Here is a 25021-nt window from a genome sequence, read left to right on the forward strand (position 1 = left end):
AGGCGCCAAACCGCTGCGCCACCCAGGGATCCCAAAGATGGATTTTATATTATAAAAAAAAAGATTAGTAAACTGAGGAAAATTTATTAAATGTTCACAAGTATCAAGTGATACCATAGTAAGTACTGTTTTTATATTTGTATTTTATTTTTAAGTTTTATTTATTATTTAAGTAGGTGTCACACACCCAACATGGGGCATGAACTCAAGATCAAGAGTTGTACACTCTACCAACTTAGCCAGCCAGGTGCCCCATATTTGTATTTTACATACAAATGTTACGTGGTGGCCCAAAGAGGGCACTGCTAAAATCAAACTGTCATATAAGTTTCTAATGATTTAATTAATCATCAGTCATGGAATAGAGAGCAACAGAAGTATGTGCTATATATAATTATTGACAATTATCAGATTATTAACATCTTATACAATATGCCTTCAGAATATGGCTGACATATTTGAAAACCACCTTCAAATAAGAGGTGTATGAAGCAACCTGCAAATGCTCTGAGTAGCTGACTGATAGGGCTAGGGAAGCTGCCCTGGCTTTCATCATGACCCCTGGTATAAATCATCTTTTTCCTCAGGCAAAGAAGAGCTCGAGAAAAAGATAGTCACTAAGTATTCAGATTTCAAGTAACAATTTCCAATGCTACATAGAGGAGGAGACACTTTTTTCTAGTTAAAAAACATAAGTACTTAAAGCACAATTCTTGGGATCCCTGGGTGGCGCAGCGGTTTGGCGCCTGCCTTTGGCCCAGGGCGCGATCCTGGAGACCTGGGATCGAATCCCACGTCAGGCTCCCGGTGCATGGAGCCTGCTTCTCCCTCTGCCTGTGTCTCTGCCTCTCTCTCTCTCTCTCTTTCTCTCTCTCTATCATGAATAAATAAATAAAATCTTTAAAAAAAAAAAAAAGCACAATTCTTATCAACAGATCAAGTCAATCAAGCCAGAATACCCATCTTGAGGGGAGAGGGGTGCAAAAAGAAAGAGAACCATCTAGGATTTCATTAGTTATATGAGAAATTAAATTCTCTAAGTTATGCACAGATCAGAAAAAGAATTGTCAAAAGAAAAAAAAAAAAAGAGAGAGAAGAGCAATAGCTATTTTTTCCTTCAAAGAAAGTAACCCAACAATTTTACAGAATCCGATTCTCTGGGTTGAAAAGGCATTTTAAGTCATTTAGTCCATCTCCCTAGCTAACGTTTTTTTTTTTTAATCTTTTCTCTAATCTCTGAGCTTATTATGCCTGTTTCAGTGACAGCAATTCCATTCCAGAGTTATTACAATTTGTCTCAGGACAGTTATTAGAAATTTCTTTTTAGAGGGAAAAACAAAACAAGACAAAAATCAAAGAGGGAGACAAACCATAAGAAACTCTTAATCATAGGAAACAAACTGAGGGTTGCTGGGGAGGTGAGTGGGGGGATGGGGTAACTGGGGGATGGGCATGGAGGAGGGCATGTGATGTAATGGGCACTGGGTGTTACATAAGCCTGATGAATCAATGACCTCTACCTCTGAAACTAATAATACATGATATGTTAATTAACTGAATTGAAATAAAAATAACAACAAAAAAGAATGCATGCTCTAGGACTGAGGCAGCCAAGTGTCCCTACATATCCATCTTCAAAAATAATACTTATCGAAAGTTCTTAAATGACCTAGTTAAATGTTTATGAAAAGCTGAATACAAAATTACAGAGAGAATATGATCTCAGGTTCAGAAATATACAAAAATAAGAACCAAGTTAAAAAAAAAAATTTCCTTTTTTTTTTTTTTTTTTTAAATAGACAGCAGGAGGAGGGGGGCGTGCGCAGAGCAGAGACACAATCCTAAGCAGTGAGCATGGAGCTCCATCTCAGGACCCTGAGATCATGACCTGAGCAGAAATCTAGAGTCGGATGCTCAACTGACAGAACCACTCAGGTACCCCTAGAAATTTCTTTATTACTAAGTAAAACATTGTTTTGTTGTATTTCTATTTGCCATTTCTTTTTCTAGAGAGTGTGTGTGTGTGTGTGTGTGTGTGTGTGTGTGTGTATTTAAAAAATACCAAGCCATGACCCAGGGTCCCAGGATTGAGTACTGCATCAGGCTCCCCACAGGGAGCCTGCTTCTCCCTCTGCCTTTCTCTGTGTGTCTCAGGAATAAATAAATAAAATCTTTAAAAAAAAAAAAATCAAAGTGCTTTATAATCCGCTCCCCAGAAATAACTACTGTCAAGAGTTTGGTACCTATCTACTGTTTTTCCTCGCATACTATTATCCATGCCACATATATCGCATCGTCCTTGATACCCTGTTTCCCAGCTTGCTTTCTTCACAGAGCAATAGAGATCAGACGTACGTCCTATCAGGACATACGGCTCCACCTTATTTTAACAGCAACACCATTATTCTACCAGATGGATATCCACGAGGCCCGTTTGAGCTATTTTCAGTACTTTACTAATATAAACAAGATTGTGGTGAATGTCCATGTATATGTGTATATATGTACACACATAATATACATTCTTGCTACAATTTCTACAGAGTATCGTATATAATTATATATTAAATTAGCATAGTATATATTTCCAATATGTAGAACATAGGGTTACATCCCTTTAAATTTGGATAATTTTGCCGATTTGCCTTCTAAAAGTTTTTGCCAATGTATAACCTTACCAACAATGCTGTTGTTATAAATAAAATACAAAAATCTAGGGACAGTCTGAGCAGCTCCTCAGTGTGAGGCTTCACTGTCCTCCTTTATTTTGGACACCATGCCTCACATAACGTAGCCCAAGACAGTACCCATCCCTGGGGGCCCATGCCCCACAGTGTGCAGCCAACAATAATTTGTAGAAACTTCTGCACACATTTCTGTTAAACCACGCCTGCCCCATTCTACAGTCCAGAAGTTTTGTTTTTAGACCCAAGGACAAAGAATTCTCTATTTCCAAAGAATACAGTCAAAGCAATGTGAAACCCAGGCTTACCAATTCATTTTTGGTGTTTAGGTTACTCTCCAGCTCCTCATAGCTCTGTTTTTGTAGTCTGGCCTCCTCTTTCAGTGATTTGTTCAATTTATCTTGACTTTTAATTTCCTCAAGGAACCTTGTCTGCTCACTCCTAAGCTCTTCAGTTTCCATTGTCTTCTTCTCCAGGTCTCTTTCCAGTCTTTCTACCTCATCTGCCAACGCAAATTTAAGAGTTTATTGATCATAACACTTTCCACTTGAAGAAAGGTGAGGCTATTTCTCAAATAATAGCAAAAGAAGTCTTGGAATAGTATAAGTACAATTTTACTTTGAAAACTATTCACAGGGACACCTGGATGGCTCCGTGGCTGAATGTCTACCTTCAGCCCAGGGCAAGATTCCAGGGTCCAGGATCAAGTCCCAAATCGGGCTCCCCACAGGGAGTCTGCTTCTCCCTCTGCCTATGTCTCTGCCTCTCTCTGTGTGTCTCATGAATAAATAAAATCTTTAGAAAAAAAGAAAACTATTCACTGTGGTTTTGGGGGGAAAAAACTATCTTGAGCTAGAAAGTGATTTATATCAAAAAGTAAGAAGGCAATATCATTCAGAAAACGATATTAAAAGATAACACTTTATGGGGTGCCTGAGTGGCTCAGTTGGTTAAGTGCCCCACTCTTGGTTTTGGCTCAGGTCGTGATCTCAGGGTCATGAGATCAAGCCCGGTGTCGGGCTCCATATTCAGTGGGGAGTCAGCTTGAAGATTCTCTCCCTCTGCCCTCACCCCTGCCCCTGGCCCTCTAGCCTACATGTTCTCTCTCTCTCTCAAATAAATAAATAAATCTAAAAAAAAAAAAAAGTAACACTACTTCCAAGTATTTCATTTCATTCAAATAGCATGTTGATAAATGAGGTTTTTCCAGGTCTCCTGTTAAAAAACTTGTAATATTTTATCTGATATTAGTAATTACACTTTAAAGGATACTGTAAGCAGGTCTGCAAAATACCTTGTTATCTTAAAAATCCTTCAAAGGCTTCCTGCTACTATGTTTAGGATAGGATCCAAAACTTATATGAAGAACTCACAAAAAAACCTTCATGATTTGGTCCCAAATTCCCTCTCCAGCTGCAGATTTTCTTTCTTTCTTTTTTTAAAAGATTTTATTTTAGTGGGGGGGGTATGGGAGGGGCAGAGGGTAAGGGAGAGGGATGAGCAGACTCCCTGCTGAGCACAGAGCCCAGTGACCCCAGGGCTCATCTCAGGACCCCAAGATCATGACCTGAGCCAAAACCAAGAGTCGGACGCTTAACCAACTGAGCCACTCAGGTGCCCCATCCTGCAGGCTTTTATTCACACCTTCTGTCTGGAACTTTCTTCCTCTATCTCCTACTGGCCTATTTTATACCCTCCAGGTCTTTGTTTTGAAAAAATATTTTGAGAATCCTGCCCTGAATCTATCCTCTCCCCAGGTGAGATGCTTCCCAGGGATGCATTCAAGTCACCCTGTACCTCTGCTGGGCCCTTCGTCATACAATGAGTTACAAAATGTGATCAAGTGGCTAGGCATCTGCCTTTCCCACTAAAGCTTTGAAAAGCAGAGACTGCATCTGACTGGGGGCACCTGAGTGGCTCAGCGGTTGAGCATCTGTCTTCAGCTCAGGTCGTGACGGCGGGGGGGGGGGGGGGGGGTGCAGGATCAAGTCCCACATCGGGCTTCTCCCTCTGCCTGGGTCTCTGCCTCTCTTTGTCTCTCATGAATAAATAAATAACATCTTTAAAAAAAAAAAAAGAAACTGCATCTGTCTGGCTCACCAATGGATCCCAAGAGCCTTAAAGGCTCCTAATTAATACTCAGATTCATAAGTAATCATAAGTAATTTAAACATTTCCCCAAAAGTATATTTATATGATGACTTTTCTTTGCATTATTTATATTTTTAAAGATTCTAAAACATTCACTTCAGGGTAACAAATATTGAGTTATGGGATCCAAACTAATAAAAATTTACCATATTTCTCAAGGATTGGATCAAACTATATGAAACTACTGTTTCTGTAAGCCAAAACAGACGAACATCAATTTCAAATGGTTGAACATACAGATTCATTTCCTAACACTCTAAAATAGCTATTTCAGACCTTCATCTTTGTCTTCAAATTCCCATACTCCTTCCATTTTTTTCTCAGCTGATGACCTCATATTTCACTGAGAAAAGACCTCACTCATGGGGACTTTCTCATTTTCCCACCACCAAAGCAAAACTCCCACACCTGCACAAATCTTTGCTCCCTTCTAATAAAGTATCCCTCTTATCAAGAGACAGTCTTTTGTTTTTCTCTGACCTCATCTTGTCTTTTCAAGGACGATAAGAAATGAGCCATGATGGTCTCTCCACTCCACTCTCAAATACTCTTTATTAGCTTTCAGGTTTACTGCGTTTGCTTCTGCCCATTTCCTGGTCTGGAAGCTATTGATTTTTTTTTTTTTTAACTTAAACTCTTTTTAAAATTTCACTTATTAGGAACTAGGAGAGAGAAATCATGGGAGGAAACTTCAAACCTTCACCCAAATGCGTCCCCTCGATTCACTCTTGGATCTACAATCTAGCATTTTTTCCTAACCACTCCTTAACTGTGCTGGTCAAGACCATCATGTACTGCCAATCTAAAGCACTTCTCTGTGCTCATCTTACTTTTTCTTTATGTCTCAGCAACACTCAACACAGCTGACCACTTCCTCTCGTGAAATTTTCTCGGGGCTTTTGCAACCCACTATTTCCTGGGTTTCCCCTTACTTGGCCTCTCTTTCTCAGTCTGCTTAGGTGGCTCACCTTGCTCTTCCCAACCCCAGCCTGAGTGAACCAATCAATTCCAATGGGATTAAATATCATTGTTATGCTGACAAGCTCCGCATTTATATCTCCAGTACAGATCTCTCTCAACTCCAGACTCATATTTCCAACCCTCTTCTTGGTTGTCTCACAGACATTCAAACCTAGAATTCTGAAGTCTCCCTTTTGTATACACAATATCACCAATCCAACCATTTACTCAGGCCTGAAGCCTGGGAATTACCCACTTCATTAGAAACTGTTGCCATCTAAATACAGGCCACCAACACTTCTAGCCTAGATTACCACAATAGCCTTCAGACATGTCCCTTTTTTCTCCAATTGCCCTCCTTCAAATCATTCTTCATCCTGCATAAAAAATAATCTTTAAAAAAATATTTTAACTCCAGTATACTTAACCTAGTGTTATATTAGTTTCAGCTGTACAATATTGTGATTCAATTCTATGCAATACTCAGTGCTTATCATGATGAGTACTCTAAAAATAATCTTAATAAAATAGATTGTGCCTTATTGCGGCTTAAAAATCCTCATTTGCGGGCAGCCCCAGCGGCTCAGCAGTTCAGCGCTGCCTTGAGCCTGGGGCATGTTCCTGGGGACCCGGGATCAAGTCCCACGTCAGGCTCCCCACATGGAGCCTGCTTGTGTCTCTGCCTCTCTCTCTCTCTGTGTATATTTATTTTTTTTTTAAGATTTTATTTATTTATTAGAGACACAGAAAGAGAGAGACAGGCAGAGACACAGGCAGAGGGAGAAGCCGGCTCCATGCAGGGAGCCTGACATGGGACTTCATCCCAGGTCTCCAGGATCATGGACTGGGCTGAAGGCGGCGCTAAACCGCTGAGATACCCGGGCTGCCCTCTCTCTGTGTATAAATAAATAAAATCTTTACGAAAAAAAAAAAAAATCATTTGCTTCCCATTGTACCTGAAATAAAATCCAAACCCCAAGGCCCTGTGTCATCTTGCCCCTCCCCCAGCCTTCCCAACTTTTTCTTGAGCTATTCTCCAGTCATACTGATGTTTTATTTTTTTTTTTAAAGATTTTATTTATTTATTTATTTATTTATTTGAGAGAGAGAGAAAGAGAAAGAGAGAACGAGCAGGGAGGAGGGCTGAGGGAGAGGCAGGCTCCCCTTTCATTGAGGAGCCCAACCTGAGACTCAATCCTCGGACCCTGAGATAATGACCTGAGCCGAAGGCAGATTCTTAACTGACTAAGCCACCCAGGACCCCCATACTGATTTTTCAGTTCCTTAATTTCTTAGCAGCTTTCCAGCCTGAAAGTGCTAGCTGCCCTTTTCCCTGAATATCCCTCTTAACATGGCTAATCCCTTCCCTGCCTATGCCTTCAGCTTATATGTCATTTCCCAGAGAGCCATTCCTTTGCCAAAAGGGGGTTTTCCTGTTATTTTATCTCAGTTTGGTTGCTTTTGATCTTTCTTTTCCACTAAAATACAGGCTGCATGAAGGCCACTACCATATGCCTTGTTCACCATTGTACATCAGTGCCAGATAACAGTGCCTGGCTCACAGTATGTGCTCAATAAATATTTACTGATTCTTAACGATGTTAATGGATAATTACTGTATAATGACATTGATGTTAATTGATTTATGTTGTCATTTTCCAAAAAAAAATTAATAGCATTATAAAGTTCATACTTCAATATATTTTTCTGGATAACTTTTGAAAATAAATTCCTCCCCCACCCAAATTTAGTTTTTTTTTAAATGTCACCTTACCTAAACTGAATCTCGCAAAAGCTTCTTGTCTGTCCTGACTAGTTACTGGCTGACCTTCCAAACATTCCAATGAGCGAAGGTGAAAAATGGTAAACTGGATATAATGAGGAAGGGTCACAATTGGATTTTCAAGTAGGATCAGAGAAGTCAAATCTTGAAGTGGTTTCAACTTGCTTACATCTTGGAGCTGAAATGATATATAACACTAGTATTAGTATAATTTAATTTTAAAATAATAAAAACACACCTAAAGGAAATAATAAATTAAGAAAATTGATAGCAATATGGCAAGGAACCAATTCAAGGAACCCATTACCCAAAACTAGTGCTCTGAGAAGAGAAACAGAATGGGAGTACGTGAATATCTATAATGTATCAGGGCAGTATTAGGCATTTTCCATATATTGTTTCTTTTATGACTCCTCACAACAACCTGTGATATAAACACCATTTTAATTTTGTAGATGAAAAAAACTGAGGCTCGAAGAAGTTAAATAACCTGCCCAAAGCTCAGAGATTACAAATGAACAAAACAGGATCTGAATTCAAGTCTGTGTTAACTTTCAACCTATTATTCTTTCACTGTACTGATTGAATACATCAAAAATATGACTACTGAAAAGATTGTGGCAAATCTTCATATAATAGTTATAATTGATAGTTAAAAGAAATAAGTAAGGATACAGGGAGATACTCACATTTTTGAAGATTTTTATGTTTATCCCAAGACAGATTTTAAAAGGTTGAGAAATGCTACTCCTAATACCTAGTGCAAATACATCTCCACTCACAAGTGAATGTGTATCAATCTCTTACTGATGCTAACGTCAAATATAAACTGAGATAAGAAAGTCATGAAAAATTTAAAATGGTAATAAATATTTATTGAATGATTTTCCTGTTAACATCAGTTGACACTGAGTACTAACAATCGACTACTTAGAGGAATATTTATAGCAAATTTTAGATTCATGGCTACCTCTTTCCATCACAGCATAAGCCCCAAGAGCTCTAAGGTGATGCTGTGCAACATGGGTTTGGGCTCTGAGGCTCTTGGGCTGTTGCAGTGAAATGGTACAGGGTCACCTCACCAGACTTATAAAGATGAAATAAGAAACCACAGATATTGCAAACTGCACAGCAATTAAACAAATGTTGTTTATTATTAATGACTTCTCCTGATGACGGTTTAAGGAGTTAGCGTCGTAGTCTTTAAAACATTTTCACATCTATCATTTTATCTGAGCTCCAGAACACCCCTGTAAAAAAGGCAGGGAAGGGTTTGTTTTCTCCAATTTACACAATGAGTTTTAGAGAGAGAATGGAATTCTCCAAGGTCACGGAAGGCAGGTCTAGACCCATATTAGGAAGTACATCTTTTATTGTCTATTTTATGACTGATGTTCCTTAAATTAAGCATGATTTTTTCAATTTCAATATAGATGTAAGTAAATTGTTTTTACTTAATACTTATTGATCATCTAACTGTATGTCAGAAAATAATAATAAATTATACTTCAAAGAAAAGCATACACAATTATTAGATTATGTGAGCCATGATGACAATATTGCTCTACAATAAAAGAGCTAGTAATTAACCTCCTATAACACCTGACACTATAATCAAGCTTAATTCATAAGTCTGAAAAAAACAAAAAAAGAACTTGGTTCCAGGCATTCAGGACCTGAATTCAGGCACCAGTTGTGTGACTTTGGGTCACACAACTTAACCTGGAAAAAGACGATTCTACCTGATAGTATTCAAAAAATAATCTTTTATTGATTCCATAAAATAAGTTTTCTGAGGCTCAAATGAAATGCTGCAAAATCCTAAGAGGTCAACTCTCAGTTACATGGAATCATGCAAAACCAGAAATGCCTATATTTAATTACCTTAGAAAGTCCCTAGAGGTTATGTCTGAATTTGATGTGTGGTCAAAGGACCAAGAATCTTAAAAGAAGAAATCTCATTTTTTAAAGACTTAGATTTTTATCTTTTTTTCAACAAGTCTAAAAATTTGAAGAAAAAAAAATCCTTGCTACTTTGAATAACTTACCGATGATATCTTGTTGCCTTTCAGATTCAGGATTCGCAAAGATTTTAACTTCTTCCCTAACCATACTGGGATATGTTCGATTTCATTTCCTGCAAGGTTCAGCTTTTGCAGATTATATAAATTTTCTATGCCTTCAATTTTGCTGGAAACCAAAGGGTAAAATCAAATTTAGTAAGTATAATGACAGAGTCCCTCCACTGTATGTTTAGAATAAATAGGCTTGGTTTTATGTGGAATTACTTTTCATAATTATAATTTGCTAACCCTTTTTATAAACAAGAACCAAACAAAAGTGGCTAAAAAAAATTTGACCAGAACAGCTAAACTGCCAATTCTTCATTACTGGGTCCAGGAATCCTATCTTACCATCAGACTTTAGGATCCTATAACACCAAAAAGAAGAGTCTATCCATGGCACTCTCACTACCCACTGTGAAGAGTCCTGGGGGATAGCCAGGGGAGAGCTGAAAAACTCAACAGCACATACTCCTATGTTACAGCCCTACACAAGAGAGATCTTATTACCTTAAGTCATGACCAAAAGATTAGCTATGACAGTAGGATTTGGCTGCCATTTTGAACTGAAGGACTCACTAGGACACTATATTTATAAACATATATATTTTAATCAGAATATTTAAATCAATAAAACATTTATCATTCATATTGATGAATTTTCATTGATGAAATATTTTCCCAATTTAATTGTCTGTTTAATTCCTTGGTAAATTTTCCATATGGACAAATATTTCCAAGCTTCTTCTCATTTTTATTTTATTGAAATTATTTTTATCAGGATCAATTATTTTTTATACAAACTTTGTATTAAGGATTGATTCTTTTCCCTCTTTCATTTTTTGCCCTCTTATAGCTTCTGCCAGTATTTGTGGTTTTGTTTTTTGGCCAATACGTATACCGAGTCTAAGGTGGAGGGAAAGTATACAGATGTAAAGATTTTCAAGATTTAATAATTGCATCATGTTAAAAAAAAAAAAAGAAATGAAAAGAAAACTTGTTATAAAGATTTCATTTATCCGAAAGACAGAAAGCACAAGCTGGGTTGGGGCAGGGCACCGAGGGAGAGGGAGAAGAGACTCCTCACCGAGCAGGGAGCCCATGCCGGGCTCGGTCCCAGGACCGAGATCATGACCTGAGCCCAAGGCAGACACTTTTAACTGACTGAGCCACCCACGCGCCCTTATATAACAAGTTTTCTATGTGCGGTTTTTTTTGCCACTGTCAGCTTATGTTTTATTTCTCACAGTAATACGTATTATGAAGTGGAAACATGACTGAGTGTATTTCTTATAGCAAAGAAGAACATCAGGATAAGCAAATAAGTTCAAAATACATTGAAATATGTTTAGGATCAAAATGATTAAAACACTGCTTCATGTCAACTTTCTTAATGTAATAAGGCAGTGGATCAAAGACTGAAAAATTCCTGTCAAAAATGGAATTAGGATAAAATTTGGTATTCGTGTTATTTCCTTTGATGATGCTGGAAAGATACTGGGACACATGGGTGGCTCAGTGATTGAGCATCTGCCTTTGGCTCAGGTCGTGATCCCGGGGCCCTGGGATCGAGTCCTGCATCAGGCTCCCCTTGAGGTGCCTGCTTCTCCCTCTGCCTGTGTCTCTGCCTCTGTGTCTCTCGTGAATAAACAAATAAAATCTTTATTAAAAATGCTAGAAAGATATTATTCTTTTCTTTAGTAATGCCAAAACACGAAAGCAGTTACCATTTGTGAAGGGCTTGACTAGCAATCAAGGATCCAAGTGCCTGTTGTTTCTTTCATAGGACTTTCAATTCAGTAACGTGGGCAGCATTAATCTACTTCTTTAACAATGACAATCTTGCAGTGCTACCTGAAAAAGTATTTACTTACCGGATTTTGTTATACGATAAGTTGAGTTCACGTAATTTTAACAGTTTGTCCACTTTCTCAATCTTCCCTATTAGATTATAGCTGAGATTCAGTACTTCAAGTTTAACACATTTTTCCAAGTTTTCGATATACTAATTGGAAACAAATGGATAAATACTTTATATGACAGATGCCTTGATATAAAGTACAACATGTATGTGCATCAGGGGCTGTTTTGATCAGTCACCAGAAAATAACCCTTCCTGCTCTCCTGGACAGTCCCTTGGTAGGGTTTCCCTTGACCAGGAATAGTAGCTCTCCTCACCCCTCAGTGGATAACATTTCCTGTGTATCAAGAAAATCAGATTATCCAACAAGAATTCCACCTCAACTTTTCCTCCACTTCAACTTTTCTATGCCTCCCCCTCCTCTCCTTCCTTCTTCAAAGTTCAGCTGGCACTTATGCTCTTGTATGACCTCATCTACCTCCTCTCGCCAGGCTCTTGAATCTTTAATCTCTTTCTCTCCTGGATCTTCCCCTCAAGTTTAAAAAGTCATTACTCAATAGATACCCATTAAGCACTTACTACATACCAGATGCAGCACTAGGCAATAGATAGCAGTGAACTAGACAAGCCCCTGCTATAGGAGCCTTTGTTCAACAGGTTCAGTCTCCTCAGTCTCCTCTGTATACAACAAATCACCAAGCACTGAATCTGTTTTCCTACCAAATTCTCATTTTAGCTCCTTTATTTGTGGCCACGTTCTCATAAAAGTTGTATACATTTGCTCATTCTGCCTTCCATTTATTCTATTGGGAAGGCAAAATATCTTCTGCTTTTACTATGTATTCAAATTGTTCTCTCCAAGATTGCCATTCATCCATCCATCCCACAAATATTTATCAAACACAGATTATGTGCCAAGAGCTGTTCCAGGTACTAGAAATATATTGTTGAATGAGGAAACCAAGGTTCTTGTTTTCATTCACAGAGAAAGCCAGTAAATCAACATTTTCAGACGCTGAAGTGTACCAACAAGAAAATAAAGATAACATGATGTGACTGCATGCAAGGCACCCAGAGGGCAGATTTGTCTGCTGTGTCCACTGTGTAAGCACATATGCCTGGCATATGGCAGGCACTGAATAAATATTTATTAATGGAAAGACTGAGAGTCACTGAGAAGGTAGCCAATTGCAACTGGGTGGTAAGAGAAGACCTCCCAGAGGAAGTACACTGAGCTGAGACCTAAATAACAAGCCAGCTGTGTGAACACCTAGAGGCAGGGAATAACAGGCAGAGAAGAAAAATACAAAGGCCCTAGAAGATTGAATTTGGTTTGTGAAATAGAAAGAAAGGCTTTTTTAACTGCCAAATCCAAACAACTTCTAAATTTTCATCCTACTTAGTGGTTCTGTGACATTTTATATCATCCATTTCTGCTTGAAATTCTCCCTCCTTTGGCCTCCATTCATCATACTCTTAGATCTTCTGTTTTAATAACCCCTTCAGATTTTTTCATTGTATATGCCTCTCCTGTGTGTGCTTTCACTCCCTCTCTAATTCCCCCTCACTATTTATCCTCTTAATCCCAGGAATTCCTCTAGGAAGCTCTACGTTCCCAGAGATCAGAAACTAAGCTTATTTACCTGTATATATTCCTACAGCTTAACATAACGCCTGGCGTATATAACCTGGCGTATATAACCACAGTAAAATATTTACTACTTTGATTTCATTTTTGCAACTTGTAAACTCTAGAATGTCTACTTTTTCCTTTTTTAATTACACAAGACATAAATATATTCTAACAGAAATTTCAAACAAAACATAAGAAGCTCTTTTCATCAGGTCTCCAAACCCCTGTAAAAAAAAAAAAAAAATACCACTGATCAAAGGTAACCAATGTTAAGAGGCTGACATATAAGCATCTGTATCTTGTTTATATCCACATACATGTATAGAAAAACAGAATTTTTAGACCTTACTATACAAAATGTTTTAGAACTTTTATCGTTAAATATACCGTGGACATTGTCCCACATTTATACATAGAGCTCTACTTATCTTTTTTAAGAAACTTAATAGTATTTCATGGTCTACAGCATCATAATTTATTTAACTGATCCCCTATTGACAGACATTTGGTTACTTCCAATTTTTCTATTTTAAATAATGCATAATAAATATAACTATACAGACACTTCTAGGTACATGTAATATCATTAGAACAGACATCAAGGAGTAGAACATCTAGGTTGGTAAGTATAAATTCAGTAAGTATAAACTCAATTGCTGGATCAAATAAGTACACTTGAAATTTGGATAAATGCTACCAAACTGTCTTTCTAAAATGCAGGAGCAATATATATGTCCCACTAAGACAATATGATAATACTTCCCACACCTTTCTGAACACTGAAATAATCCTTTTAATTCTTCTCCATTAGACGTACAAGAATGAAAATTATATCAAACTACTGATTTCATATTTTTTACATTAATGAGGTTGAACATACTTTCATGTTATCATTAGCCATTTACAACACTTTTGTGAACAACCCTGTTCATATCCTTTGCACATTTTCCATTGAGCTGTCTGAACTGTCAAGGCTCTTTATATTATATGGGTATTGTTATTATATGTAAAACACTCCCTGCCAGTTTGTTGTTTTTCTTTTTACATTTTAAAAGATATCTTTCATTAAACACTTTTTAATCTTTATGTACACTAGTCTGTCAATATTTTTCTTTGTGGTATTAGAGTTGGTGCTTGCTTAAAGGGCCCTCCCAACTCTAAGATTCTAAAATATATTCTCCTATATTCTTTCCTAATGCTTCTATCATATTTTTGTGGGCTTTGTTTTGGTTTCATTAAATCTTCAACCTTCTGGACAGCCCAGGTGGCTCAGGGGTGTAGCGCTGCCTTTGGCAGTTTGCCAACTCCATCTCTAGAAAGAATCCAACAATGTATAGAATAGGCGCTTATGAATGTGAAGATGGCATACTTCTGATAATAGAACTTTCTCTGGAAACAATACAAGCTCTGCTACAAATTAGGTGACATTAGGATGAGATGCTACTGTAAATCTAATACAATCTTTTAATTTTAAGTTTCAAACACAGAAAAATTAAAGACAATGCTTGTAACCTACCCTGAATTTCTTGCCACCACCTTTAGCAAGTGAAAGGTTCAGAGATTTTACCAAGGCCAAATTGTCCTGTTTAGTAAGTTTTCTAACAAGGGCCTCTGTAATATATCGGACTCCTGCATGTGAATCAGCTTCTGAAATTACAGAAACAGATCATCATCAGTAGAAAAGGACATCTCTGAGAAATGCATTCTTTTATGTTACATAAGAAAAAACAATGGGAAGCCCCTATGGCGCAGCGGTTTGGCGCCGCCTGCAGCCCAGGGTGTGATCCTGGAGACCCGGGATCGAGTCCCACGTCGGGCTCCCTGCATAGAGCCTGCTTCTCCCTCTGCCTGTGTCTCTGCCTCTCTCTCTGTGTCTCTCATGAATAAATAAATAAAATCTTAAAAAAAAATTTCTTTTAAGCCATGCAAATATAAAAACAGCTGGTTAGTTCTAACTGAGATGTTTTAGTAATATCCTACTTTAAACAGCATTATATGGGATCCCTGGGTGGCGCAGCGGTTTGGTGCCTGTCTTTGGCCCAGGGCGCGATCCTGGAGACCCGGGATCGAGTCCCACATCGGGCTCCCGGTGCATGGAGCCTGCTTCTCCCTCCGCCTGTGTCTCTGCCTCTCTCTCTCTCTCTGTGACTATCATAAATAAAAAAATAAAAAATAAAAAAAAAATAAATAAACAGCATTATATCATAGTAATAACTACAAACATATATAATAAGGTCAATAAGTTATACTTCATAATTATTTATTATAAAATATTTTATATTTATAAAATTTAATTTGTATGACAAACCTTTTAAATAGAAATTACTATTCCCATTTATTTAAAAAAATTATAATAGTTTGCCCAAGATCTCGTGGCTAATGATATGCAAATCAAGGACTTGAACCCTGGCAGATGAATCCAAAACTCATACTTTTTTTTTTTTTTTTTTTTTTGGTAAAACTCATACTTTTAATTATGAGTCAGAAAACAATTAATGCTGGGTTCAGTTCCAGGCTGTACAACAAAGATTCCCAATGATTATTTATAATAAGTTAATATTACATTTATTTTGGTTCAAAATAAAATGATTTTTTTCCTTTAATTTGAGCAATTCTAGGAAAGAAAATTACTAATATTCTAAAATATTAATGAAATTAGAGTCAGCAACGTACCAAAGGGCAGCAAAAGTATAGTCTAAACTCAACTCTTGATGAGTAAAAACTGATCAGACAGGTAGCTGTGATTTTATGACTGCACAAAGAAATCACATAGTTTTCATTCACAGTCATGTTAAATAGTCTCTTAGAAAAAAATAACACATTTCTGAAAACAGATTCCCACACTAACAGACTGCTTTTAAGAAAAAAATAAAAACAAAACCTTGGTAGAACATAGACATGTCCCTTACGGGGACATGATAAACAATTTGCTGATAAGCAGACTGGAATAGCCCAGGGGTGGATAACATTTTTGTACTGAATTAAGGTACTCCACTCTGAAGTGAATAGATATGCTTTTCCTCTAACCAAGGATGATGGTAAATTTGGCATATGGGCTTTAAGGCACTCTTAAAGGCACCACAAGAAATAAAGCTTCCTCTTTCTGGAAACCCTTCTCCTAACCCTTTCAGACAGCTTCATCCTCACCAGAAGCCTTCAAACTCCACAGTCTTGATACACTTTCTGTTGGTATAAACAATAAGTCATGTTAGTATGAAGATATGTATTTCACTTGGACCAGAAATATAAGTTTGGTAATTTTCCATCTCTACTTAAGAGTATGTGTTCAAACTCTTAGATTAAAAAGCATTACCTTGGGGACCCCTGGGGGGCCCAGCGGTTTAGCGCCTGCCTTCGGCCCAGGGCAGGATCCTGGAGTCCCGGATCAAGTCCTGCATCGGGCTCCCCGCACGGACCCTGCCTCTCTCTGTCTCTCGTGAATAAATAAATAAAATATTTTTTAAAATAAATAAATAAAAGTAAAAAGCATTACCTTTATGGTCTTGGTAGTCTAAAACCACTGTGCTTTCATCTGTAATCTCAACTTGCTCGTGCCACGGTCCTCCAAAATGAAAAGGCAGAGTCTCAGATCCACTTAGAGGCGAAAGTGACCTAGATCTCATATTGGACGTAAGGGATGGTGGACTAGGAGAGTGAGATGATGGTGGCATCTTTGCTTTCGAAAACTTTTGCTGAGAACCTTTCTTCATGGCAAGAATACGACCAGATGTCCATCAAAACCTGTAAAAGTTTTCAGCATATTTAACAAGGTTAATTTTTTAGAGCTCTCGAAACTATTAATCTACTTCTAGAATTTTTTTAAAGTTCTGTGCCCAAAGTGGGGCTTGAACTCATGACCCTGAGATGAAGAGACGCATGCGCTAACAAATAAACCAGCCAAAGGGTCCGATTTCCAGAGTTTTGAAGATGACAAAGTTATAAACTCAGAGGTTATACATGCTAGAAAGCATACTATTCCAAGCTGATGGGAGCAGATACTGCTTCAAACACTGATCACTTTTCAGTGGGAAAAGAGACTTCCAGAGGGTCCTGGTTTGTTTGATACCTGCTCCAGCCAGAAGTCTGACCTGTCATTTCTCTTCTCTATTGGACCAAACTAATCACAACACTTCTCATACCCACAAAGGGTCTTGGAATGTAGGAAGCTGGAAATGTTTGGCGACCAGCAATGTTTAATAATGACGAGTACTCCCTCCTTGATGAAGTTTCTTTTTTGCTCTGGGACACCACATTCTCCTGGTATCCTCCTGCCTCCGTGGCCACTCTTTGGCTTCCTTTGCTGGCTCACAGTCGTCTATTCAATCTTTATTTTATTTATTTTTTTATTTTATTTATGATAGTCACACAGAGAGAGAGAGAGAGGCAGAGACATAGGCAGAGGGAGAAGCAGGCGCCATGCACCAGGAGCCCGACGTGGGATTCGATCTCGGGTCTCCAGGATCGCGCCCTGGGCCAAAGGCAGGCGCCAAACCGCTGCGCCACCCAGGAATCCCCCTCTATTCAATCTTTAAATGTCAGAGCTCCTCATATCTCTCCCATTTTCTCTCCAAACTCATTTTAGACAATCTAATGCACACCCATGGTTCCAAATGTCACCTCTATACTGATGTTTATATCTTCAATCCAACCTCTGAGGTCCAGATACCTGTTTCCAATTGTCTACTTGATATCTCATTGCCATCCTAAATTCAACATGCCCAAACAGAATTTATCACTTCCCCCATTCCCCACTCATTTTCCTCCCATAAAGAACAATGCATGAATCATAAGTGTACAGCTCTATTTTTATACAGTGAATACAACCAGATCAAGAAACAGAATTATTACCAGAACCCCAGAAACCACTTTGTGCCCCTTGCATTCATTAACCCATATACATGAGTAATTACTACCCTGATTTCCAATACCAGAGATTTTTTTAAACTATTTAGGATATTTAAGTATTTCTACATGCAACATGGGGCTCAAACTCAACTCTGAGATCGAGCTGCATGCTCTTCCAACTGAGCCCGTCAGGCACCCCATAAACGATTTTGAACTATACGTAAATGAAATCATAGAATATCTTTTGTATCTGCCTTCTTTGTTAAACATTATGCTTCTGATATTCATTCACGTTTGTCTCATGCTATTTGAGAAACATCTGATTGCTCCAAACTCGCATGCCTACTATTGCTAGTCCACAAAATCAATTTTGTTGAAGTTTAGGTCTTTCAGAAGAAATGAAAGCATTTATTGGTGAAAGGAATCTTAGTTAAATCCCTTATTTGTCAGAAAAGAAAATTAAAGCCCAGAACGGTAAATGACTTGGTCAGACACAATGCTAGCTGCAGTAACAATGAGAATCAGGATTCCTCTCAAACTAATTTGTAAGTGAAATCACATAAACTAATCTAATAGAATGTAGGTTCCATGAAAGTAGGGATATTGTTCACTGATTTATTCCAGGCCTGGGACAGAGCTTAGCAAAGAGCAGATAATGAATATTTATCTAATGAATTATTCATGAAGATGTGGAACAATTCATTTTCATGAATTACTCATGAAAAACTGATAAATGAATTTATTTAGTACCTTGACAAAAGGCATCTTCTTGTGCAATATTAGTCCTCCACACTAAGAGTCCTAATGTATAAGGTTAGGTTTACACAAATAAGATCTTCATGATATAGAATTACTTTTATAAGCACAATCAATCTAAAAACATTGCAAAAAATTTAAGTTTGACAAACTTTTAGACAAAAAATATCTTATAAAATGGATAGGTATTGAGCAAGGCTGTTTAACAATGATCCTATTTTTGCTCAATATTCATAATCTCCCCTACTCTCTTCTTAAAATGTGAAGACAAAACACAAACCAATTTTTAGAAAAATTATCAATTCAAAAATTTTGGGCAGCTCCGATATGAATGCTATATAAATTGGTATTAAAGAGATATTATGGGATGCCTGAGAGGCTCAGTGGTTGAGGGTCTGCCTTTGGCTGAGGGCGTGACCCTGGGATCTGGGATCAAGCCCCACATTGGGCTACCCACAGGGAGCCTGCTTCTCTCTCTGCCTGTGTCTCTGCCTCTCTCTCTGTGTCTCTCATGAATAAATAAATAAAATTTTTATAAATAAATAAATAAGTAAGTAAAGGTTTGATAGTAAACACCTTCACAGGTATATGAGTATTATTATACAGGCTGGAATTATAAATAAACTAAATTGTTAAGATGGTTGGAACATATATATGGTATAGAGAGGGGCCATTAATGTAGTCAACTAACCAACAATTAGCAGATGTAATACCTTTGAATGATGATATAGTCATTCTCAGAATGCTGATCTTACCCAAAACATATCTAGAATTCCTCTTTGGGTCCTGCTTTCAGAATTAATTCATACATCTCACCAGAAAATCTGACCCATCATTTCAGCTACACTTTAACTTTCCCAATTTGATCATTAACTTTACAATCTGTCAAATATTATAATAAGCTATTACATCACATCAAAAGGATTAAATATAACAATTCCACAAAATAGGTGCTATTATCTCCCCCTTTAAAGACTATAAGGTTAAGTAATGTGTTCAAAGTCCCATAACTAATTGGTTAATCCAAGGGTTGGATTTCAAAGCCCGTGTCTTCATTACTGTGTCATACTGCTGACTGAGTTTTCTGGAGTACAGATCATGTGTGATTTGCTCTCTAGAGCCTAGCATGGTGCCTCACACAAAATAGACCAGAATAAATGACACTAAGTGTGACCTTGATCAATAGATACTGTAAGACAATTCCTGAAGGAAAAACAGAAAATTTAATATATAACATCACAGAACTCATGATCTAGCTTCTTAAGATGACTAGTTTGAAGAGAATAAAAACCTGTGGTATCTGTTTTTAAAAAGTGATTACTATTTCACAGTTATACATCACAATATGGTGCAACTGCCCTATGCCAATAGTCTAGATTACTTTAAACTACAAACTTCTATGTGTCTTTACTTTCTCTTTCATTTTTTCACGTTAAATTATCAATATAGGTCAGAAAAGCCTGCTCCAAGTCACATAACTGATATTAATGCCAGTGACAACACTGTTGGTCCTAACTTACCAAGTGTGGCAAAAACTTCTATTGCTACTATCACATCACTCTGCCACGGAAAAAAAATCTCTTAGTATTAGTAATACTGATTCTGTACCGGCTTGTAATGGTGTCTCTTTCTAAATAAGAATAATATACTTGAGGACAGCTAAGAGGTATGTGCTTTAAAAATAAAATTGTAAAAATAAGTAAACAAATAAGATAAAAGAGAGTTATATGGATTCTTGAATTACATGTAGTTTTCATAAGGGCAGGAGATTAAAAAATAAAAAAGGGGAGTGACAGGGACCAACTCTCACTTCTGTATACCTTTCTCTACCCTGTAACAAGATAGAAAATTATATTATTAGAATAATAGATGTTGCCCTATGCTACAGAGATATGCTTCATACTTTTTTGAGTTTCTTGGCAAAAAAAAAAAAAAAAGCACATCTTTTTATGCAACATAATTATTCTGTATCCCACATCTTAATCTTCTCTCTAAATCTTATCAATTCTTATAATACTGAACCACCCTGAATTCTCCTCATAACATCCTAATGACTAAGACCTTTCAGGCCTTACTAGACTATTATGAGGTCCTCTGTTACCTCTCTTGATCACAAAAACTCTGCTTTACTCATTTGTAGATTTTAAGAAAATGTATTAGAATGGATTTCTGTAATCCAGATCAATTCCTTTCTTTTATGAATTGTAACATGAAAGAGTAAGTGATAGTTCCAAAGTCACAGTGCATTCCCAGATCCCCTTCCCGGGTTGCCAGAGCTCCTGTAAGGCCTGGACACTGAAACAACAGATATGTATTATTATCTCATAAAATAGCTAACTCAGTAACAGTGCACTGGGCTGTGTTTGAGAATGGCTAGCATTAGTTCAGAGACGAGCACCTAGACCATAAATTATCAACTACAATTTTAAGGGAGAGATGGGGATGTTGTGTGAGAGATGAAGATGTAGTTTGCAATCACACAGAGACCCAGCAATAAAAAAGAGAAGACAGCGGACAGGTAGGGCTAGAGTGTGTGAAGGAGTAGGACAAAGAGAAAACAAAATAAGCAGGAAAGTGCAGAGCTGGAGACATATTTTGAAGGCCCAGAAGGGGGTCTGCAGTACAAGAGAAAGTTACTGGAATGATGTGATCATCAGAGTCACATGACCAGGTCAGGAAGCACTGTCCACCGTATCACGCCCTTGCCCTGACACATAGCTTACTAGAGATCATACCGTGCCCTCTATTCAGCTTTTCCTCACACTTCTAATTTTCCATCTTCTTTGATCTTCTTCAAATAAGACAGACCTCCATTATCCCCAAACCCTCTCTTCCCAGTCCATCCCAATATGCAAATAACCACCCCCATTTCTTGACCTCCATATCCTGCTCCATCCTGTAGACTTTTAATCATATCTCAGTACTTTCCCTACAGTTCTACTTCATCCCATACCTTCTGACCCATTTAACTTTTAACCTTCTCTAGACCTTTCAAATATGCTGGTTCCCACCCCTCTCCAAAGGTAACCCTCCCATCTTGTGCTTGTCAACCTCTGCCTTCTATCCTTCATCCCATTCTCATGGCCAAGTTTTCCCCACAAATTCTGCCCCAATTCCCTAACCTTGGTCTCCATTTATCTGTGGTTCTTTGGAGTATCCTACCTCCGCACCTCCATATCTGTCCTGATTCTCCACAGTACTCATCTCAGCAAATATCCTGACATCCTGATCCATTCCAATACCAACTTCAAATTATTCTCCTCCTCCAACAAAACAGCCAAACCAACCTCTACACATTGCTCTTCATCGCAGTGTGACTGCTTCGCTGCAAGCCTTTTGCTCCTAACGCTCTGACTTCTGTGCCCTTCTTCATCCTATTACTGTCCTGGGTTCTCCTCTCAAATCTCTCTCCGTTACTCTGGTAACCTAAAACCCAGGCTGCCCATCTCCTCCTATTAATTTATTTATTCAGTAAGTCAGTTGTATTGAGTAACTTCTATGCACTAAGAACTATGTCAGGGGATCCCTGGGTGGCGCAGCGGTTTGGCGCCTGCCTTTGGCCCAGGGCGCGATCCTGGAGACCCGGGATCGAATCCCACATCGGGCTCCCCGGTGCACGGAGTCTGCTTCTCCCTCTGCCTGTGTCTCTGCCTCTCTCTCTCTTTGTGTGACTATCATAAATAAATAAATTAAAAAAAAAAAAAAAAGAACCATGTCAGGCTTCAAAAACAGAACTGGGGAAGCAGGGTTTCTACACTCAAGACGCACAAAAGTCTTCCATCTCCCTATTATGCGTGGTCTTGGCCCCAAGGAGTCTCCTTTATAGCATCTTACAGTGTGAACAACCTGATTCTTGTTTCTAAGCTATAGGAGAGCAGAGATCCAACTGTCTGATGTACAACGAGTATTTGAGTGAACGAAAAGACGACTGTGCTAAGCACTCTAAAGCCATCATTAGCAAGTTGGAATTCCCACCGAGGACGTGTAAGGGCAGAACTGCCACCGTCATCCACACGTGACAGTCTTTGAGAAGAGCCTGGATTCCGGAAATAAGCAGCCTGAGTTCAAATCCTGCTTCTCCGCTTCCTGTGGGACATTAGGGAAACGGACCTCGGTGATCCTCAGCTGCATCGCTTTTAGACTCAAGATGGTTACCTCATGCAGCTGTTCGCAATTCTTAGTAAGGACTTGGGGCGGAATTCGGCCCCGGGTGTGCCCTCCAAGGTCAGCAGCACGTACTTTTACAAGAGTAAAATGGCACATTTTAAAACAGTAAAATTGCTCAGGAAGATTAAGGAGGGCGTCCCCAGTCACGTTTACACGGGGGCGGAGTCGAGGCCTGAACCCACCTTCTGACGAGAAAACCACCTGCCACACCACAGTCCTTGCTCTTCCCTTTAGCACTTGTCCCCAGTGTCCTGCCCTCGCCCCGCCCCAAGCTGCATCCAGGCCACACCGAGGCACCCGGGGGACCTGAGGCACCTGAGGCACCTGAGGCACCGGTGCGCACGCCACCGCCCCCCCCCCCCCCCGCGTCCCGCACACGACCCCTCCCCTCCTCTCTCTCCTGTCCTCCCCCCTCCTCCTTCCCCCTTTCTCCCTCCTCTCCCCTACCCTCTCTCTCCCCCTCCCTCCTCCTTCCCGCCTCTCGCTCCCCCTTCTCCCTCTCTCCCCTCCCCCCTCTCTGCATCCCCTCCCTCCTCCTTCCCCCCTCTCGCTCCCTCTCCCCTCCCTCCCCCTCCCTCGTCCTCCCCCTCCCCCCCTCCCTCCTCCTTCCCCCTCTCTCGCTCCCCCTCTCCCCTCCATGCCCCCTCCCTCCTCCTTCCCCTCTCTCGCTCCCCCTCCCCCCTCCTTCCCCCTCTCTCGCTCCCCCCTCCCCTCCATCCCCCCTCCCTCCCCTCCCTCCTCCTTCCCCCTTTCTCCCTCCCCTCCCCCTCCCTCCTCCTTCCCCTCTCTCGCTCCCCCTCTCCCCTCCATCCCCCCTCCCTCCCCCTCCCTCCTCCTTCCCCCTTTCTCCCTCCCCTCCCCCTCCCTCCTCCTTCCCCCCTCGCTCGCTCCCCGCCCCTTCCTCCTCTCTCCCCCTCCTGCCCCCTCTGCATCCCCATCCCCCCTCCCTCGTCATCCCCCCTCCTCCCCCCTCCCCTCCCCGCCCCGCCCGCCCGTTCCGGGCCCTCCCCTCCTCCTCGTCCAATCCCAATTCCCAGGAACACGCCCCCGCGCCACACCGTCCCCGCCGGCCCACCCCGCGCCCTCCCGCCGCCGCCGCCGCAGGCCCCGACGGCCCCGCCCGGTGCCCGAGAGCAGCCGCGCCCGGGCCCAGCACCCACCGCCGAGGAGCCGAGCGGAGCAGGCCGCGGGACGAGCGGTCGGAGACGCGCAGCCCGTCCCCTCAGGCGTCCGGCGACGCGCCGGCCATCTTGTTGTGTGGCGCCGGTTGCCCGGGGCCGCGCGCCGTGTGGGCGGGGCCAGCCGAGGCCACGCCCCGCGCCGTTGAGGGGGCGGGGCTCGCCTCCCGCCGCTCCTGCCGCCCGGGCCAGGGCGCGGTTCCCGCCGGGTCCCCCTGCAGCCCCGCTGCGGCTGCGCGGCGCGGAGGCCGGGACTCGGGCTGCGGGGGCGCCGGCGCGAGCCCGACCTGCCCGACCCGGGGCTCGCACGCGGGCGCCAGCTCCTGGGCGGCGGGGGCCGCGGCCAGCTCGCCCTCGGAGCCCCCCGGCCGGACGCGGAGGCCCCGCGCTGGGACTCCGCTGCCGCCCGACGTGGAGCGAGGCCGGGAGCCCCCGCGGCCGAGGGCCCTCGCGGAGCGTCCGAGCGGGCTGCAGCGGGCTTGCCGGGACCTGCGGATCAAAGATAAAATCGTCGGCCGGCGGGGGGCTGCGGGGTCCACCCGGCCCCAGGTCGGGCCTCGGGGTGCGGGGTCCATCCGGCCCCAGGTCGGGCCTCGGGCTGCGGGGTCCATCCGGCCCCAGGTCGGGCCTCGGGGTGCGGGGTCCACCCGGCCCCAGGTCGGGCCTCGGGGTGCGGGGTCCACCTGGCCCCAGGTCGGGCCTCGGGGTGCGGGGTCCACCTGGCCCCAGGTCGGGCCTCGGGGTGCGGGGTCCACCCGGCCCCAGGTCGGGCCTCGGGGTGCGGGGTCCATCCGGCCCCAGGTCGGGCCTCGGGGTGCGGGGTCCACCCGGCCCCAGGTCGGGCCTCGGGGTGCGGGGTCCATCCGGCCCCAGGTCGGGCCCGTGCTCCAGGTCACAGCGTCGAGATGTGGGATCCTTCCAGCCCCAGGTCACAGCCTCG

At 41.2% G+C, this 25021-nt stretch overlaps 1 protein-coding gene across 3 annotated transcripts in view; it reads right to left on the bottom strand.

Moving 5' to 3' along the window:
* CNTRL (centriolin) overlaps positions 1–24187 on the bottom strand; it is a 79954-nt gene extending 55767 nt beyond the window's left edge. For all 3 annotated transcript variants that reach the window (XM_041762525.1, XM_041762522.1, XM_041762524.1), the window contains exons 1-7: positions 24064–24187; positions 16629–16876; positions 14652–14782; positions 11516–11646; positions 9627–9768; positions 7570–7756; positions 2993–3186 (exon numbers count right to left, since the gene is read on the bottom strand). In XM_041762525.1, coding sequence (XP_041618459.1) covers positions 2993–3186; positions 7570–7756; positions 9627–9768; positions 11516–11646; positions 14652–14782; positions 16629–16845 — 1002 coding nt within the window. In that variant the 5' untranslated portion in view covers positions 16846–16876; positions 24064–24187. The remainder of the gene's footprint in view (positions 1–2992; positions 3187–7569; positions 7757–9626; positions 9769–11515; positions 11647–14651; positions 14783–16628; positions 16877–24063) is intronic.
* Between the last annotated feature and the right edge of the window lie 834 nt (positions 24188–25021).

Source organism: Vulpes lagopus, chromosome 7 (assembly GCF_018345385.1).
Source record: "Vulpes lagopus strain Blue_001 chromosome 7, ASM1834538v1, whole genome shotgun sequence".
Taxonomy (NCBI): domain Eukaryota; kingdom Metazoa; phylum Chordata; class Mammalia; order Carnivora; family Canidae; genus Vulpes; species Vulpes lagopus.